Genomic DNA, 20904 nt, shown 5'->3' with positions numbered 1-20904 from the left:
ATTCTCCATTCAGGTATGACAAATACTGTGCAGACCATTACGGCAATGGTCATTGTAACCAGGGCTGTAACACAGAAGCATGTGGCTGGGATGGACTGGATTGCGCTACAGACGCTCCTCCCAAACTGGCTGACGGCACACTGGTGATCGTGGTGTTGCTGCAGCCCCAAGAGTTGCTGGATGACAGGCAGGGTTTCTTGCGCTATTTGGGGATGCTCTTGCACACTAACGTGCGGCTAAAGATGGACCAGCAGCAGAGACCTATGGTGTACCCCTATTATGGAAAAGAGGAAGGCGATTTGCAAGACGGTGTCTCCACGATGAAGCTACGTGGCAAACGAGAGTTGGGGAAGGAGGTTCTTGGGTATGTTTTTCACTTCTGGAAATATCAATATGAACCATATTTTCCAAAGTCATGTCACGAATAAGTCATTAGTAACCGGTAAATCTGTGTGCTTTAGATCGAAGGTTTTCCTGGAGATTGACAATCGTCAGTGTTCACAGCACTCAAGTGAATGCTTCTCCATCGCAGACCAGGCTGCGGCCTACTTAGCTGCCGAGTATCTGAAATCGGAGCTGCCGTACCCCCTAATCTCCGTCAGCATTACGTATACTACCAGAATGCATTCTGTGGTCTGAAATTCAGTCTTAAATTCAACTTTGTTAACCACCCTGCCCCCTTTTAGGTTGTGTTGTGGAAAATTGATCTTGTAGTTTCAAAAAATTGCTCAAACAAAGAAGGTCCAGGTGTCAAAAAGTAAACTTTATTTGTGCATGCCAAACAAAGTGAGATCTTCCCAAAGCATCTGAAAATACAGTGTTTTCAAGCTCATAGTTATAGTAAAACTTGTGCAGGGGGGTTTGTCTGTTACACCAATCAGGTAAGTTCCCGTTATCTCTTATTTTTAATGACCAATAACTCTGTTTCTGCCACCAATAGATCCTAGGCAACAGGATATGTTTTTAATTGTGGAATCTTGGTTGGCGCATAGACAAATAATTAATGTGCCCATATTTGAACAGTTTTCCGGTTCTCTTCCGGCAAACCACTTGGTGAACTCATAATGCACCCTTGATCATATGTAATAACTCATGAGTTGTCCTTAGCATACGATAAGGTTTTATTAAAACTGACCCTATGTTTTTGATATAGTAATGTTTTTTAGCGTAACAATGAGCAGTCTAGCATCCTTGACTGCATGCAATAAGTTAAATTTAATTAAATTCATCTACAAGAATGTGTGCGGGGTACGTACAGGTATGTGCAGGTGCTCTATGTAAAAGTGTTTTCTGCATGTCTTCCTCTAAACTTTATTTGAACCTTAGGCCTTACAGACAATACTGGATTTTATATTACTGTAAAACGTTGAAAAGTATGTATTCTTAAACATGCTACATAAGTATTTTTATGTAAATAATCATTAAACTGGTATACTGATTGTAACATTAAGTCATTAAATCATCTTAATCATTTGCTCACAATCATCTTGAATTAAATGTGGTTAAATATGGTTTCTGATTATACCTCTAGTAACTCTAATAAGTAATATTCTATTCTATTATTCCTATGAATACTTCTTAACGAAACGAAATGATATATAGATTAATATTCAAATGCATGCATAAATGAAGATATAGAAAATACTAATTGTGGTTAACTAATGTGAGAATTGTGGTGAGATATGTGAGATATTTAACGAAAATACTCAATATATTTAACGAAAATACTCAATATATTCCCCCCTTTGGGGCTCCTCTACAAGGAGTCCCACATCCTAAAAAACGATAAAATTCAATCAAAGGTCATTGACAGACCGCGTAAATACTCATTATAGTGTTATATATATATATGCATAACAATAAAAATCCATTGTATCCTCTCGGTTGTCTCGTGACACGGACAACGCCTGCTTGTAACCCACAGCCAATAAGGGTGACCAGGTCTATGCATTTTCATATAGGTGGCCATCACTAATCGAATAGACAACCATCTGATGTGTCTGAGGAGCTGAGACAACTCGCTTCGCAGCCTGAACTATGCATGACCAACAACACAGTAATATGATTAGTGGTGACAAAATACATGCCACCAACATCAGTATGTGGTGCAGACTGGGAAAAATGTTGGTGAACCAGTCCCATATAGACGGATCTGAAGTCACGTCACCCTTTGCAATCATTTCAGATAGCATGGAAACATTGTGTATTCCTTGTGCAATGAGATGTCCTTTGTCGTCGTTGTTGGGTATGTATGTGCAACAAGTTTGTCCAACCATTGCGCAAACACCTCCTTGTACCGCAGTCAGTTGATCCAGAACCAAACGATTCTGGAGAGCAGCGAGACATAATCCTCTGAGTTCTTCTTGTATTCCTACCATCATGTTTTTCATGGTGTTAACAAACGATGACAGCTCATATCTAGTGATTTCTACTTCCTGCATCAATGTCGTTACTCCTAACATTGGAGCAAAGGCTGCAGCAAGTTTTTCTGCAACCATCCATAGATGTTGATTTTTAGGCACTGGGCTGTCATGCAGAAAGTTAAATAAGCCTCTTCTTTGTCGATGTTGACGTCCCATTGAGTAATGGGGCACGATAATAGCCCCTCCATGTAGTTGGATCAAAGCACATAGTCCTGTCCAGTTCTTTGGTAATGACAAATATACTTGAAATCCGCAAAGCCAGTAGTATCCTTCAATGACTCCTGTTCCTTGTTCGTCAGGAATGTGTACACCTGAGCATGAGGGACATTTTGCTCGTCCGTTCTCCGAAGTAAGAATGTATTGGTAGGCTACAGCTGGTTGTGAAGTTGCATGGGTAACTTTAACAGGACCAGGGGGAGGATTGATGTAATCTGCATAGTGAAGACATGCCATGCAATTTTTCCTTTCTGAATCTGTTATTGATTTGTAGACATTTCTACGAACATTTCCCTCTTGGTATGGTTCGCAAGTAACGTTGTCCCGACGTCCTCTCATAGCAGGTAAGATTGGTAGGTATGTGTTTAACAGTTGCTATCTGAGCAAAGAGTCGTCCAGGAAGGGTTTGTGGAATCCAGGTATCATGCATCAGTTGTGGCCTGGGGGTTAGAACGTTGGGCTTGTGATCAGAAGGTTGCAGGTTCAAACTCAGTGCCAGCAGGTCATGACTGAAGTGCCCTTGAGCAAGGCACCTTACCCCTGATTGCTCTGCAGTAATGTGTCACTGTAAAAAACTACTTGTAAGTCGCTTTGGATAAAAGCGTCTGCCAAATGAATAAATGTAAATGTAAATGTAAATGCATCATAGTCTTTTCTATGGAGGGTATCCGTAATCCGTTAGCAATTATCTCTGCCATAGCTGCCTGTAATTCTGTGTTAAGGCTTTTTCTGTGTCGATTTTCCAATTAGTTGCTGGAATGCAGCTGACATTGATCACATAAGTCCATATGCTCAAAAGTACATGAGTGAGCTCGCTAAAGGAGTCCTGACAGGGTAACTAATGTTTTGAGGCGACCTATGTTCGTCCAGTGGGTGGCCCCCACCGTCACTAAAAGAGGTGGTTCTTCCACTGGCACTTAGCCCTCGGACTCCTACTCACAGTTCTAGTTTCTTGGGTAATGCATGCATTTGTACTCCCATTCCGTGATAGGTCAATTATGGTGTGTAGTTGTCAAAGCCTTTTTTGCACGATGTATAACTGGCCGTTGTCCAGGTTGTGACACGAAGAAGAACACAGTTATTCCACAACGGTAGTTGTAGTAGGCTGGAGCAGCAACTGATCCTCCCACAGCCAAAACAGCGGTGTCCTGCTCCAGTATTGGGCTTGCTGCTTGTCTCAAGAATTGTATTACATCCCTTCGTGCTGGGTGTAGCACCACTCTCTCATTCCATCGTTGGGGTCGTCTTGATGAATACTCCTCTTGTTGCAATGGGAGTTTACGTCTCCAGGCTAGTTTAATGTCTTTTCTCCGGAGAATTGCCACGTCCGTGATGCAACTCAGGTCAGGAACGTTATCGTAGTGAATCTGCTAGACCACTCCTGGCCGCGGCCTGTTTGTGATAAGAAGGAGAAAGAGAGAGAGGAAAAGAAAAAGAAGAAAGAGAAAGAAAACTGCATCGTATACATCCTTTTCATTACTTTTTCTGGGTCATAAATGTGTTACCTTAACATGAGTAAATTAAAAGGGGGAGGGGTTGTATGCCAAAATAACAAACAAAACGTAAGATGTCTTCCTGCCTATCGGTATCTATCAGATTATAACTACACTACGTATCCCCAAAAAGAAATACAACTCTATGCTGTCTCCCTTTTATAGAAAAACAGAGTCATAACAGTAAAACAAAATGGCACCCCTATTTTTGGTTAAGTTAAGGTATTTCATTACAGTTTTCTATTGTCGTCACCATAGCTAACATAAATGCCTCAGAGTCATGCTGCATATTTAAATCAGTTTGCATAAACATTTCTTTAGTTGTGGTCTTAAACATCAGCGACCTCAGTGTAGGAAGAATACAACAGAACAATATTGCAAATATCAGTAAGACACAAATAATCATTATTCCTATTTTTGCAACCCATCCTTGCCATGACGCAAAGATTGAATCCAGCCATGTACCAAATGCCTTGTCCCTTCCTGCATTAGTAGTTACTTCATCCCTTAAATTTTTCAATTTTTCCATAGCACTTGTAAAAGACCCATTGGGGGCAGTGTTATTAGGAATATATGTACAACAGTCATCTCCAAACATTACACAGACACCTCCCTTCTCAGCCAATAGCCAATTGAGGGCTTGTCTGTTTTGCCAGGCCATTTTGCTTGTTGGGGCTAATTGTTCTCCAAGTGCTTCAAGTGCATCATTTGTATAGTTAATAAACCTTTGCTGATTATAATATAAATAATTAATCCATTCCGTATTTTTGTTTGTCGCTATCCATACCAGTATAGATTCGAAACCAGATTTAACTTCATCTCTTGCTTTAAATTGATGTGGTATATTTCTGGGTTGGCCTATAGCATCTAAATAAACATTGGGGTCACTTTGGTAAGCTCTTTTCACTATTCTATGGTTTGGTTGGCTTTTTACTTTGTCATTTGGGTCCCATGGGATCATAGTGACATCTTTTATTAATTTTACTCTTGCACATAAACCCATCCAGTTATTCGGTAATACTGGTCTTAGTTTGCTTCCTCCACATACCCAGAAATAGTCTGCTATAGCACTGATCTGGGTCTCGTAAGATTCTATTAATGGCCATCCCAATGTCATATTTGGACAATCTTCCCATCCTATTGCTGTATAATTGTCTGTGAGTGTGGCAGAAGCAAACTTATTATCCCAATGTTTTACTACACCCGTGTGTTCTCGCATCATATTGTCCAAATGCCAAACAGTTATACATTTCCCTCCAAAAATTCCCACATTATTGCCCTCTTTTTTGTTTGTTCCATTAAAGCATTCATATTGCAATGTGTAGTCTATATCATAAACAGCTGGGATCTCAATCATTCCTGCAGGGAGATTTACGTCAATATCCATGCATTCTTTTCCCCATAATGGATGACTATAGTATCGTTCCCTATTCGCCCGACCTGCCAGGGCCAAACATTCTGCATGGCAAAAAGGAACAGTGTTTCACTTTTCATCACAACGTTTTGCATAATGTCCAGCACAATGTCTATAATCATATGGGTTTGGCACAACGATGAGTTTGCTCATTGGTGATGGAGTGCAAAATACACATCCGTCCATGTACAATTGATCTGCTGTGAAATGTGCCCATCTGTACAACTCATTGTGAATTGCCATATCCCATAGTCTCTCAGGCCTGGATAATTCGCCATATGTTGAAGTCTGAGGGTGACCAGTTGAGGTCTGACACATTGATGGTTGGGAAGTCGTGTTCCAGCAATTGCTCAGGGGATAGTCCTGAAGGGGACTCCCCTGGGTCTGTGGCATATTCCCCATGTATATCAGGATCGTATGCAGCCCTGCCAGCATGTTCCTCCGAATGTCTCTGTCTTGATCTCCGTGTCCCATCGTGTTCTCTGTTCTGACTCGTGCTCTGGCTGGTGCTGTGTCGGCTCCGACTCCTGGTTTGGTCTCTCTGACTCTGGTTCGAGCTGCGGGAGCTGCTCCTGCTGCGTCGCGCCTGCCCCAGGTGGTTCTGGAGTTGGCTCCGGAACCCTCTCAGGTGTTCCCTGACTATCATCTTGGCTCTGGGCCTCGTCTGAAATCTCTGCTTGATCCTCAGCTTCTTCTCTGGCCTGTGCAGGATCTCGACGTCGGAGCTGTGGTACTCTGGTGCAGTGATTCAAATGGTACCAGGTGTTACTGCCCTCCACTTGGACTGCTGTTGCCGTTGCTCGTGTTACTGTGTAGGGACCCTCTCTTCGTGGCTCATTCCACCTTCTTCTGAAGACCCTTAGGTAAACTTTGTCCCCAGGAACGACTGCGCATGGAGCTTCTTCCTCCTCTCTAGGTCCTCGGCGCTGCTCCTGTGAATATATAGCTTCGTGTATAGCAGTTAATTGTCTCATGTAAGTTCTTAATCAATTTGCAATTGTTCCAAGGGGGGTCCATCATAAGGGCCCCTCAAATATGGCACTGGCATGGGTCTGCCCGTGAGCATTTCATGTGGGGTCAAATTAGTAGTCCTGTTTGTTTGCATGCGATAGTTCATCAGTGCCAGTGGCAAGGCATCTACCCAGTTCAATTTAGTGTCAGCACAGATTTAGTTTATCTTTGCCTTCAGGGTCCCATTAGCCTTCTCAACCATCCCTTTAGATTGGGGATGGTAGACACACCCTAGCCTCTGTTTTATGCGCAACTGCTGTAGGACAGTCTTTACAGTTCTTTGAATAAAGGAGGAGCCGTTGTCTGAGCTGATTTCAGATGGAATTCCGAACCTGGGAATCACTTCTCGTGTCAAAAACTTAATCACCGTTCCAGATCCCTGGTCTGGTGATGGCACAGCTTCCACCCATCTGCTGAATCTGTCTATAATCACCAACATGTATATTTTGCCTCTGACTGACTTGATCATGTCAACATAATCCTTTACCAGGTGTTTAAACGGTCCCTCTGGTACAGGGATGTGTCCAATTGGTGCTGAAGTCCCTTTTCTTACATTGTTCTGAGCACAAATGTCACACCCTGTGAGGAAATCATCTACTGTTGCTTGTAAATAAGGTGACCAATATCCTTGTTGTTTGATTTTTCGGAGTATCTCATTTCGACCACAATGATCAAATCCATGTGTCTCTGAAATTAACACAGTTAATAAGGCATGCGGTGCTATTATTAGTCCTTCATGAGATCGCCATACCCCATTTACATCCCTTGTGGCCCCCCTTTGTTGCCATACTGACTGTTCAACCGCACTTGCCTGCTCTTGTATGCGAGCTAGGTCCGTAATGCGGGGCTCGGGCTGTACCAACACCATGGGAGCCATTACAGCATTTTGACACCCTGATGCCTTTCTGGCCTCTGCGTCTGCAGCATTGTTTCCTTGTATTACAAAGTCATTGCCCTTTTTGTGTGCTTGACACTTAATGATACCCAGCAGTTTCGGTTGCATCATGGCTGAAATTAACTGTACAATTTGTTCAGCATGTTGTATTGGGGTCCCATCACTCTTTTTAAATCCTCTTTGCTTCCACACTGCTCCATATAAGTGACATACTCCATGGGCATAAGCAGAGTCTGTATAAATATTTACAATTTGTCCTTTTGCCAACTGGCAGGCAGTAGTCAATGCTTTCAATTCGGCCAGTTGTGCTGAGCAAGGCTGCTCACAATGTTGGGAAATTACAGGGGTGAATCCACTTCCTTCTCGCTTAACTACAGCAAATCCTGCATGATTACCCAAATGATCTCTAAAACAGGAGCCATCTACAAAATAATCAGCCACTGCATTCAATATTGGGGTGGACTCTAGGTCTGGCCTCAGACGGGTGAAAGCCAGTGACTCAGCAATGCAATCATGTGGCTTGCCTTCACCCTCTAAGGGTATGTAGTTAGCTGGATTCACAGTGGTACAATGCTTTATTGTTACATCTGGGTATGTTAAAAGAGTAGAATATGCCAGGCTTCTGGCCTGTGTTAAAACAAATCTGCCCTGTTCCAGCATTTCTACTACCTTGTGATGTGCGTAAATAATCACTGGGTATCCCATAGTCAAGGTAGAAGCTTTTTCATAAGCATAATATACAGCTGCAAGGCCTTGATAACAAGGTGGATATCCCTGTGCTACGCTATCCAATTTTGTGCTATAGAAGGCAATAGGTTGTTTCCCTCTTCCCTTACAAGTTTCCTGCATCAGTACTGCAGAGGCATAGCCTTCTTTTCTGTTGGCTACATACAAGTGAAAGGGCTTTGAATAGTCGGGGCTTGTCAGGGCTGGGGCACTTTGCAGTTCTCTTTTGATTGACTCAAATGCTATTGTAGCATCACTATCCCATGTAAGTGTGGCTCTCAAATTTTGCTGCCCTGCCTGCTTCATCATTGCTCTTAGTGGGGCAGTCTTGATTGCATAATCCTCTATCCAATCTGAACTAAACCCAGTCATGCCCAAGAATGTCATCATTTGTCCAAAAGTCTGTGGAAGTGGTACTCTGCTTATTCCTTCTAACTGGCTTTGTGATATCGCTCTGGTTCTATATGCGACTATTCGTCCCAAGTACTCAACTTGTGGGAGGCAGTATTGTAACTTTGCCTTTGAGGCCTTATGACCTCCATCTGCCAGTTTCGTTAAAACTTTGATAGAATCTCTGTGGCATTGCTCAAGGGTAGGGGCACAAATCAATAGGTCATCCACATACTGTAGAAGGGTGCTGTCCAATACCAGATCCTCTAAATCAGCTTTTAACAGTTGATTGAATATGTGGGGGCTATGGCGGAATCCCTGCGGGACTCTGGTATAGGATATTTGAGTTCCCTCATATGTACAGGCAAACAAATGTCGGCTACTTTCCGCCAATGGGATACTGAAAAAGGCAGAGCAAAGGTCAATTACTGTAAAATACTTGGCATCTGGTGGAATATTTGTGAGCAGGGTGTGAGGATTTGGGACCTCTACTGGCCAATCTTCCACTATTTCATTGATTGCCCTCAAATCATGTACCAACCGCCACTTTGCTTTATCAGCTTTGGTAACGGGCAAAATAGGAGTGTTACACGGACTAGATGTTTTAAAGAGCACCCCTGCTTCAGTTAGTCCTTCTATAGTTCCCTTGATACCATCTATGGCTTCAGGTTTTAGTGGATATTGGTATTTGTTAGGTAATTTAGTTCCTGGTTTTGTTTTAATGACTATAGGGCTGGCAGATTTTATCAGCCCAACATCTGTGTCATGTTTCGACCACAGCTGTTCTGGAACCAATTGTTCCATTTCTTTGAGGAGCTCCGTTTGTTTGATTTCTGTTTCAAGGATGCTTTCCAAATTAATACTCTTTTGATTATTGACCTCCACCTCTCTAGGAGCTCCCTGCATTATTGTGGCGCATGCAATCTTCATAAATTGTTTGTCTTCTGAGATAAATATTAGGGGATTATCTGTGCTTATCCATTGGATTCTCTTGGCTTTTTTTAGCTGCGTCTTTCCAGAAAATCCTACTGTCTTTGTGAACTTGCCAGACATGGGGAGGTGCGAGGCATAATTTGAGTTTATACATGTATAAGTTGCTCCAGTGTCTATCATCATTGGTGTGTTTTTGCCTTCAATATTAACCTGCAGCATAGGTTCAGAATCAGCATCTTCAGTTATCATTGGGTGCTGACCCCTCCCTGTAGGATCTTCTTGGCATCCCTAGTATCCGACATCCGGCCCTCGCCATGGGTTGACTGGTCCTTGTTGTTGTTGTTGTTGCTGGCCTTGTTGTTGTTGCTGTTGGCCTTGCCATGGTTGATTTTGCTGGTTTTGCCAAAGAGGTCCTTGTTGTCTTTGTTCTTGCCATTGGGGTTGTTGTTGTTGTTGTTGGCCTACTTGCCATTGGGAGCTCTGCTGTTGCTGACTTGTTTTCCAGGGGTTGGGTGGACAATCCCTTCTGTTGTGCCCCACTTGACCACATCCCCAGCATGGGTTTCTTGTTCTCGGCCTTCCATGCTCTCCTTGCTTGGGTTTCGGCCCAGATCTGTTCTGTTGGTTAGGCTTCACATAAATGACAATAGGTGCCGGCTGCTGTGGCCCTCCTCCTTGTGCTTGCTGTGGTACAGCTCCTATGCTTGGCTGCTGTATCGTAGGTGCTGGAACGCTTACCGGAGCCATCATTGCTATGGAGTCTTCTTCTTTGTCTTTGTCTTTAACCACGGCTTGCGTCTTTTTCTTTCTGGCCAGTTCTTCAAGTTGTAATTGTACCAGCTTCCTTTGTAGATCTTTTTCTTGGTTCCTCAGTTTTAGTTCATTTCTTCTATGTTGTTCCACGGCATGGGTCACATAATCACAGAATTCTTTATGGGTTTAGAATTCAGGCCCACTACGTCTTCTAGCTTGGCCTTTACCGCTGGTGACATGGCGTAGACGATAGCATTTCGGAACAGTGCTGCCATCACCATATCGCCTTCTGGGTCTCTCTCCAGCTCTTGTTTCCACTTTCTTAGTTGTTTTTGTATAAAAGCAGCAGGGTTCTCTTCTTCTCCCATCTGTTCCCCCTTAAGTGTTCGGGGGTCTATGCGGTTGGGAAACTCTCTTCTTAATTCCACCCATACCATCCCTCTATGGTTATTGAATGGATCACCATCTAGAAAGGGTGAATCCACTGCTTCTTGGAGACCTGCCGCTTCTAACATTTCGTTCAGCTTAGAACTTCCCACACATCTGGCCAGGAGTGCTTTGATGTCTCCTAGCGCCAAGAGTTTTCCTGTTGTTTCGTCCTCCACCATTCTGATCCATTTTCCTGCTCCTTCATGCAGGTCGGGTAGACGAGCAATTAGTCCTTCTAGATCCTGAGACGCCCAAGGCACATACTGCGCTTGTCTTCCTTTTACCAAGATCGGGAACTGTTTTCCTCCTGCAGCCGAGTAGCCTTTCTGTTGTTCTTTACTGGGGAAGTGTGACAGGCTTTTAGTCTTTCTAAGTCTTCCTCCTGACCCCCTAATCCAGAGTTCGGATTCTTCGATCTCTGAGTCCTGGAGGAATAATTTACCCGTCACAAACTTTACTTCTCCATTTGGGAGGCCTCTCAGAGTTGAACCTGATGTTATTTTGTTGTTGGCTCGCATACATTGGGCCTCGTCTTGATGTTTCCCTTCATCCTTGCACTCTGATTTGCACTCTTCGTCCTCGCTCTCGCTTTCGGTATGGACGCTTGCGGAACCCTCCAGAGCAGTAGTTGCATTCCTATGTATACTTCTAAGCCCGTCTGCGGCGACATCGTAGGACTCTCCATGTTGTTTTGTTAGTTTCTTTAATGCTTCACTTAGGGCTTCATAAGGACCAGAACATGGTAAACCTTGTTCTTCTTCCTCTAAGTGATCCTCCCTACCTACCGGGGATTTTTGTCCGGCCTTGTCATTCTTTTCTCTTGCTCCTGTGAGGGTCTTTCTCCTAACATTGGTCCCTACTTCTGGATCCATGTCAACTACCCCGTCTATTTTAACGTCTCCTGATATTGCTACCAATGGCATTTGTGTCAATGTTTGTGTCTTTTCTACCCTTTGGCCTTAAGGAGATTCATAGGGAGGTGGTAAAGTCATTTTCTCAAAAGCTCCTTCCTCATTTTCATCATCCTTATTTAGCACTGCTCTGATTTTTCTCATATTTTTCAGGAAACTAATTCCTTCATTTTTGAACAAGTTCAACACTTCCTGTTCTACTTTCCTTTTCGATTCTCGTTTCTTGGTTTTGTCTCTTGGTTTATAATTTTTTATCAGTCCCTCCATTTCCTCACACACTGTTACTTCAAAGGTACCATTCTCTGGCCACATTGTTCTTAGGTTTTTGGTTCGTGTGGCCCATTTTTTAGATATTCTTTCTATCGTGTCTTTGCATACCGGGTATCTGGCTCCCAACAGGTCTACAGGAGTGGATGCCATGTTTAAAGAAATGTTTTTACAATAATACAAAGTTCAGGTATTTTCAGATTATTTCATTTATTTATTCTAACATGTTTAAGAGGCAGCATACCATTTATTTATTGTAACATTTATTGCAACAAAGCTGTAAATGTGCGTACGCACAAAAAAAACAGATGTATGAATCTCTGCGTACGAAGGATCCCACGCATATTCTCTTTGTACATCCCAATTAACGTAGAATTGAGCGCACATGTATGAGCACAACTCCCCACCCAGTCTCCTCCCCTAATTAAATCAATTTAAATATGGTAATGAGTTCACTTTGGCAAACGATAGCAGTAAGAAAATGGCTAAAGCAAGCGGCAAGAAACGAAACTTTACGGAAAGTGAACTGGAGGTGCTACTATCGGAGGTAGAAACCAGAAAAAATATTTTATTTGGAACTTTGTCCTCCGGAATTAACAACAAAAGGAAAAAATATGAGTGGGAGAGTTTGGCTGGAGCCGTCAATGCGGTGGGATCTGAAAGTCGCACTGTAAATGACCTTAAAAAGAAATGGTCTGATATTAAGGTGGACGTAAAACGGAGAACTGTTGCGCACCGACAAAGTGTGGGCAGAACAGGCAGTGGTAAAGGGGTCGATGAACTAACACCCTTTGAGCAGAGAGTTGCCTCAATTATAGGTGACACTTTACTCTCTGGAGTGGTATCTGCTGCTGTGGGAGACTCAGATTCACTACAGGACTGCCACGAAGGTAACAATTTCTCATTTGTTTTTACTTTGGTATATATAGCCTTTTTCATTATCAAATGCATGCAATGTAGTTGACCAAAACTACACCAGAGATTTTACATATCCATTGCATTTATGGCAAATGCGTGTGCCCCTTAAAAATGGAACGGACTCAAATCAAAGTTAACATGTGCCTGTGTTTATTTAGACTCATATGGTGCAATAGCTGAAACATCCACTGGCACGCACTCGGAATCCTCCCCTCCTGAGCAGCCAGCGCCCACTGTGCCCAGTGTTTCCAGTGCTCCCACCAATGCTGACGCCCGTCCGTCTGGCCGCGTCTTGACGCATGCTGTTTTGGAGTCACAGCAGCAAATCGTTATGGCCATCGGCGAAATCAACAGTCACCTTAAAAATATCACTGACGCACTCACAGACATAAGCCACTCATTAAAGGAATTGGTCAAAAAATGAACTTTGTCTCCGATTACCATTTATATTGTTGCAATCACATGTTGACGGGCCTGAATAGCTTGTTGGTTGGGCTGCACATACATTGGTCCTGGGTCAGGGTCATCTGGCGGTGCTGCCACCTCACCAAGTGGTATGCCATGCCTGTGCGCAACATTGTGCAGCACACCACAGGCCAGCACAATGCGGCACACCTTGTCAGGGCGGTATAACAGCATCCCCCCTCTCCTGTCAAGGCAGCGCCACCGACATTTCAGCTGCCCAATCGCCCGCTCTACAACTGACCGAGTGCGAGAATGGGCATTATTGTATCTGCGCTCTTGGTCAGTTTGTGGGTTGATGAGGGGGGTTAAAAGCCACGTCTTTAGTGGATAACCGCGGTCTCCTGAAGGGTTATTCAATAATTAAATGCAAAAAAATATATATAATATACAATAAGATAAAGCATAACTTTAAATGCATCACTTACCAAGAATCCACCCATCACGCACCCTGCCAGTTTGGAGCCTCATCCCAACCATGCTGTTTGTAAGGATGTATGAATCATGGGTTGACCCAGGCCACCTTGCCACAATATTTGTTAGGCGCATTTGTGCATCACATATTATCTGCACATTTATTGAATGGAAATGTTTCCGATTCACATATGCAAATTCTTCTTCAGATGGCGCCTTTATAGCAATGTGTGTTCAGTCGATCGCTCCGATTACATTAGGGAAACCGGCTATCGCTGCAAATTGCGTTTTAATGTTTGGCTGGTCAACTGCATCATTTGTTAGGCGCATTATCATATGGGAACCTTAAATGGGAACCTAATCATTTGTTAGGCGCCTAACAAATATCATATGGGAACCTTATATACCTGGTAGACATGCGGATGATACCGTCCCATACCGCTGGCATTGCGCGGCTCAAAGACGACTGGCTTATTCCTGAGCGGTCTGCCAGTTCCCTTTGGAAAGAACCAGTTGCCAGAAAACCAAGTGTTGTCAGCACCTGCAAGGGAACGGGTATTGCGTGGCTCCTTGCTGTCTCTCTCTCTATATTCGGACCCAACTCAGCACAGAGCTCCAAGAGGATAGCCCTTGGAAATCTGAAACGGCTGATAAGCCAGTCATCATCCTGAGCAAGAAAATCATTGTGGTCCCTAAAAACTCGTTCTCTTCGGATTCTGCCATTAGCAATGTCCTCTAATAAAGCCAAAGCTGCCATTGCCATAGACTAAGGGTTGTGTCAATTTGCATACCGGTATGCTTTTATATGTTCTTATTTAATTGCATAATTGATATAATTAATATATAATCCCATAAGGCTTGTGTGACAATATATGTCAATTATTTATAAATTGCTAATTAATAGCAATGCTTCCCACAGGTGGTGGTGCGATAGACTTGTAGAACAAATTATTGTGTAATGTTTACAACTTCACTTCATTGCCTGTAAGAGTCGCCAACGAACAAAAACAATGAGACATGTACGTACGCCAGACATGAAGTTGGCTTGGAGGAACACACATTCTCGCGTTAATTTCACCGTTAGTACATCCGACCTTGAGCGTGAAAGCTGACGTACGCAAAGTTTTTGTGCGAACGCAAGGTTGATACATGAGGCCCCTGGAGTTTTCTGGGGCTATTTCGACTACCAGTTTCTTCAAAGTTACTGCCATAAACTGTTGGGGGGCTATTCTACCAAATTCATTGCAGGTGCACAGTATCCTGCTTTTCCAGCTTACATACCGAGTTTCTGCAAAGACTCTCAGCTCGGGGTGAGTAATGAGCCGTCCAGTGTTTCCCTGCCCCAGAGCAAATCCCTGAGCCTCTCCTTGGTCAAAATAGTGGGCTACCACTCTATCTATGAGGATTCTTTGAAATAAAAAATATTCTTGTTGAGGGGCCTGGGAGACTGCCAATTTTATTATGCTGATATTGACATGCTTCATTCAAGTATTGTCTCAGCACTCCCACCTTGCAACAATTTTGCACAATCTTCCCCCAGCTAATATATGGCCATTCCCATTGGGCAGGATCTATGTTTCGAACCTCAGTCAGTTGATTCAGGTACCAGTTTTTCCTCTCCTCAGTCAGAACTTGTTCTACCCCTTGTACATCAATATACGTTTCCTCCTCCCAAAAGTGATTCCTAATTCCCTTAGTCTCAGAGAACACAGTACGAAAGGTCTGTAACTTAGCCTCAATGGCTATGTTTCTCTCATAAGCAAGACCTGGCTCCTCCTCTGCCATGCAACTGGCTATTCAGTGAACTGAAAAATAAAACAATAAGGCAAAATATCACTAGTGGGAAAAGTCCTATTAGGTTAAACTTACTTATGTTCACATAAGTTAATAAAAAGGGGCAAAAATCAGTGTCTTCATAATATGCTTTCTTTTTCAATGAAATCTAGGAGTTTCAGATTTATTGTAAGCAAAACAAAATGAAACTCGAACTTTCAGAGTAATTGAATGTTTTAACAAACTGAAAGAAAGTAGCAGAACTGAAAGAAAATAAACAAAACTAGAGGGAACTTGAACTTTCAAAGTAACTGAATGCTTTAATAAACTGGAAGAAAATGAAATCAAAAGAAAACAAATTTAAAAGTAAATAACAATTGAATAGCTGATAAACTGAAAGAAAGTAAATCAAAAGAATAGTTTAATAATCAAAATTAAAAAGAAACATAATTGAATAACTCAATAATAATTCACCAAAGTGAAAGAGAACTTAACTAAAAGACTAGTTTAATAACCAATATTAAAAGGAATTCAAGCTTAAAATCAATAATTGAATAACTCAATAATAATTCAACAAAGTGAAATGTCAACTGGCTGTCACTAAAAAGTTGCTATTTTGGAAGGGTGATTCATAACACATGGAGACAGAAATTATTCCCTAAAAAACAAATCAAAGAAAAAGCTTTGAAATATGAGGTTCAAAGATTAAATTTAAGTCAGTAAAAATGTTCCAAAATATGAATTCAGAAATGGTTTCGAAACGTGCACTTCATGAAAAAGGTTCTAAAATATGGATGCAAAGTGTTTCTCAAAGTTAGAAAAATATTAGAAAGTTTTATTATTTAAACTGCTTTATGCATGAAATCACACTGAGACCATCGGTAGTTTTCGGTACTTGTTTACGCTCCTTATGTTAAGATGTTATAATATTCTTTTTGGTCATTCAATCTTTATTTAGGGGAAAAAAAACAAGAACTCAACAATGGTTAACTTTCTTAAGGTTTACAAATTACGCAATGTCTCCGTTCAGCTCTCTCCCCTTCTCTCTGTGCTTCCTCATGCTCTCCTGCACACACACACTCTCCATTCATCCACACACACACACTCTCTCTTTCTGTGGTCTCTGTCATACTCTACTGGACACTCATAGAATCACTCATTTTGGACCGTGGCCAGCGGCCCCCACCCTACACTCACTCAAGCTTTCTGAGGTAGTTTTTTTTTTTTTTTTTATAACAACATTCATTCTGACACGGACTTAAACATACACATAACATATACTGAATCGATTCTTCTGCCCTTCTCAAAACAGGGTCAAATAAATAATAATTGCCCTCTCAGAACGGGTCAATTCTTCTGCCCTTCTCGAAACAGGGTCACATAAATAATAATTGCCCTCTCAAACCGGGTCAATTCTTCTGCCCTTCTCGAAACAGGGTCACATAAATAATAATAATAATAATAACTGCCTTAAGCAGTATACCATCTTCATTCATTCTCTTTTTAATCCTTCACTTTTAACTTTGAGACCTGAAGACCCTCTTTGCATTTTAACATATCAATTAAGTTCTTTGGACCGGAGAAGCTTTTTATAAACATCACTGCTATATGGGACTCACCTCCGGCAGACTGCACAGATTATCTGAGTATTTTAATTTATAAGGCAAAAATCATGCTCACCTTCACTTGATCTGTACAGCAAACCTTCCCTTCGTGGTCGCCAAATATGTTGTGGAAAATTGATCTTGTAGTTTCAAAAAATTGCTCAAACAAAGAAGGTCCAGGTGTCAAAAAGTAAACTTTATTTGTGCATGCCAAACAAAGTGAGATCTTCCCAAAGCATCTGAAAATACAGTGTTTTCAAGCTCATAGTTATAGTAAAACTTGTGCAGGGGGGTTTGTCTGTTACACCAATCAGGTAAGTTCCCGTTATCTCTTATTTTTAATGACCAATAACTCTGTTTCTGCCACCAATAGATCCTAGGCAACAGGATATGTTTTTAATTGTGGAATCTTGGTTGGCGCATAGACAAATAATTAATGTGCCCATATTTGAACAGTTTTCCGGTTCTCTTCCGGCAAACCACTTGGTGAACTCATAATGCACTGTGGTGAGGAAGGCGGGACGAGAGCCGTGACGCGGGGCCGGTGGCGTGAGTGATAAGTGCAATCAGCTGTGCGCGCACCGGTCCCGCATCTCATCACGGAGGAGATTGGGAGCTTAAATGGATGTTCGGCAGGACTGTTGACGAGAGAGGACCGGGCCCGGACATATGTTTAGTGTGTGTATGTTGTTTTATGGCCGGCAGTCGACCGTGAGGTGGCTGTCGGTCAGTTACGTTATTGTTTATTTAATTAAAGTTTTATTATTGAATGTTCGCCGGTTCCCGCCTCCTTCCTTCCCTTCTTACGAACTTTGCTACATTGGTGCCGAAACCCGGGAGGAAGGAGGGGCATGCTGTCGAAGAGCCCTCGCTGCCGAGAGGCATCGTGGTGCGGAGGAGTTCGGGCAGCGCGGACAAGGGACGTCCGCCGGCGCGCTGCCCGAGGCGGTGGTGCTGGAGCAAGAAAAATCGGCTGGGACGGAGAGCCCGCTGCCGTGCTCCTGGGCCGAGGTGGAATGGCGGCCTTAAGGAGGGAGCGGAGGGGTCGTCGCCGTTGGCCGTGGGCCGGAATCCTGTGTCCAACAACTATGAGGGTGAGGAACAGGAAACGGGGGACCCGCTGCTGGCTGCCCTCACGCTGAGGGCCATCGCCAACCGCCAGGAGGCGAAGGAGGATCGGGCCGTCCCCCCGACGTCCAGCACTACCGCATCGCACCGCGAGGAAGAGCCTCTCGGCTGGGCTGAGGACCGAGTGACAGCGTGTCAGGGAACCGGACAATTTTTTTTTCTTTTCCTCTCTCCCCTCTCTCGTCCCTGTCGTTCCGGGGGCTCCCGTCTCCGTTCTTTCGTCTCGCCGGTGCATACCCCCAGGCGCTGCCGACTCCGAGACTGGCTCCCCGGGGGGGGAGTAGGTACAGTCTCGGGGGTGCCCCCCGGCCTGTAAGGGGTGATGGGGTATGTGGTGAGGAAGGCGGGACGAGAGCCGTGACGCGGGGCCGGTGGCGTGAGTGATAAGTGCAATCAGCTGTGCGCGCACCGGTCCCGCATCTCATCACGGAGGAGATTGGGAGCTTAAATGGATGTTCGGCAGGACTGTTGACGAGAGAGGTCCGGGCCCGGAAATGTGTTTAGTTTATGTAGGTTTTATGGCCGGCAGTCTACCGTGAGGTGGCTGTCGGCCACTTCCGTGTTTATTGTTTGTTTATGTTTAATTAAAGTTTTATTATTTGAATGTTCGCCGGTTCCCGCCTCCTTCCTTCCCTTCTTACGAACTTTGCTACATGCACCCTTGATCATATGAGTTGTCCTTAGCATACGATAAGGTTTTATTAAAACTGACCCTATGTTTTTGATATAGTAATGTTTTTTAGCGTAACAATGAGCAGTCTAGCATCCTTGACTGCATGCAATAAGTTAAATTTAATTAAATTCATCTACAAGAATGTGTGCGGGGTACGTACAGGTACGTGCAGGTGCTCTATGTAAAAGTGTTTTCTGCATGTCTTCCTCTAAACTTTATTTGAACCTTAGGCCTTACAGACAACACTGGATTTTATATTACTGTAAAACGTTGAAAAGTATGTATTCTTAAACATGCTACATAAGTATTTTTATGTAAATAATCATTAAACTGGTATACTGATTGTAACATTAAGTCATTAAATCATCTTAATCATTTGCTCACAATTATCTTGAATTAAATGTGGTTAAATATGGTTTCTGATTATACCTCTAGTAACTCTAATAAGTAATATTCTATTCTATTATTCCTATGAATACTTCTTAACGAAACGAAATGATATGTAGATTAATATTCAAATGCATGCATAAATGAAGATATAGAAAATACTAATTGTGGTTAACTAATGTGAGAATGGTGGTGAGATATGTGAGATATTTAACGAAAATACTCAATATATTTAACGAAAATACTCAATAGTGGTCATGATGATCCTCATCCCGTGCCCCCTCTGCTGTATTTGGTTGCCGTGGCAGCAGCTATCATCTTGTTGATACTGATATTGGGTGTATTGGTTGCCAAGCGAAAACGCAAGCAAGGATTTTGATGGCTTCCTGACGGCTTTATGGCAAAAAAGGACTGTAAGCGCAGGGAACCAGTGGGCCAGGATGATTTTGGAATGAAGTAAGTGTGGCAGTCTAAAGTCTTTTCAGAACGATTCAGTCACCCTTCATGTTTGTCTGTAGATTTTGCCAATATTTTACCAATAAAATGTATCAAAGAGCTTGTAAACTTGGCAAACACAGTGTTTAATTGTAAACTTGGCAAACACAGTGTGTAATTGTAAACTTGGCAAACACAGTGTTTAATTGTAAACTTGGCAAACACAGTGTTTAATTGTAAACTTGGCAAACACAGTGTTTAATTGTAAACTTGGCAAACACAGTGTTTAATTGTAAACTTGGCAAACACAGTGTGTAATTGTAAACTTGGCAAACACAGTGTTTAATTATTGAAAATAGTTTTTTCCATTCCCGAAAGGTGCAGTTTTGGAGATACAAGGTTTCAGTCTGACAGTGACGATTTAATAATTCCAACCTGATGTGAATCTTGGAATCTGGTGGCATCTGTAATGATTTCATTTTGTCTTCTTGTTCCACTTCTCTCAGGGACATACAGAAGCCACAGGATGTTGGGATGATGGATGGCAGCTCTACCCATCACTGGTCAGAGGAGGATCATCTAGCTAAGAAACCCAGGGTAAGAGAGGGAACCGTAAGTAATAAACTTACACTTGTCATTGTGAAAGGGGGTTAGGACTGTTTTTAACGATTAAATCATGAAACCTCAACATTTGGGGAACAAATTATTCCAGAATTAAGTTTTCCCCAGGGTAAAAAGACTACTTTATAATTTTTTATCAAACTGAACGTTCATTTCATTTCCGCAGATGGAGGATAAGCCGTTGCTTCCTGTTGGAGTGGATGGAGGGGTGGACAGAAGAGAATGGACCGTGCAGCATCACAAAGCTGCAGACATCACGCTCACTCCTCCTCAGGCAGACATAGATATGGACAGCCTGGATGTCAATGTCAAAGGACCAGGTAATGTAACTTCTGATTTTTTTTATTCTTTGAGAAGTTGAATAGAAGTTTATTAATTATTTGTTAAAAGTAAATTTTATGAGTAAGTGGATTTCCTGTGAATCAAACCCATGCGCCACCAGTATTCCACAGGAACACATTTCCGTTAAGGGGTTGGCCAAGTCTGTCTTCTCTCTCTGTCTCAGATGGTTTCACTCCCCTCATGCTGGCCTCATTGCGGAATGGCAGCAGTTACAGACATGACAGGAGCAGAGCTAAATAGGGTTTGCATTCACACCAGAAGACTCCAGAACGGAGGCGTTATGACG

General features: G+C 42.7%; 2 protein-coding genes across 4 annotated transcripts in view; both read left to right on the top strand.

Moving 5' to 3' along the window:
- Positions 1 to 1512, top strand: part of LOC306900716 (uncharacterized protein) — a 44538-nt gene extending 43026 nt beyond the window's left edge. Inside the window, exons 26-27 of one of the 3 annotated variants that reach the window (XR_013787318.1) lie at positions 14 to 364; positions 462 to 1481. Coding sequence is in view for 1 of the 3 variants with exons in the window: in XM_079467947.1 (XP_079324073.1) it covers positions 14 to 364; positions 462 to 639 (529 nt within the window). In the remaining 2 variants the exon portion in view is untranslated. Of the gene's footprint in view, positions 1 to 13; positions 365 to 461 lie in introns of all 3 variants that reach the window. The other 2 variants (XR_013787319.1, XM_079467947.1) reach the window with 2 other exon arrangements.
- Positions 1513 to 19646: 18134 nt separating this feature from the next.
- Positions 19647 to 20904, top strand: LOC306900718 (neurogenic locus notch homolog protein 2-like). Its single transcript, XM_079467949.1, has 4 exons — positions 19647 to 19676; positions 20162 to 20252; positions 20443 to 20596; positions 20782 to 20904. The coding sequence occupies exons 1-4, from the start codon at positions 19672 to 19674 to the stop codon at positions 20856 to 20858; spliced, it is 327 nt and encodes a 108-aa protein (XP_079324075.1). The 5' UTR covers positions 19647 to 19671; the 3' UTR covers positions 20859 to 20904.

Source organism: Barbatula barbatula (assembly GCF_947034865.1).
Source record: "Barbatula barbatula genome assembly, chromosome: 11".
Lineage (NCBI taxonomy): Eukaryota > Metazoa > Chordata > Actinopteri > Cypriniformes > Nemacheilidae > Barbatula > Barbatula barbatula.
The sequence above is the reverse complement of the archived record's forward strand: the minus strand, read 5'-3'. Positions and strand labels throughout refer to the sequence as shown.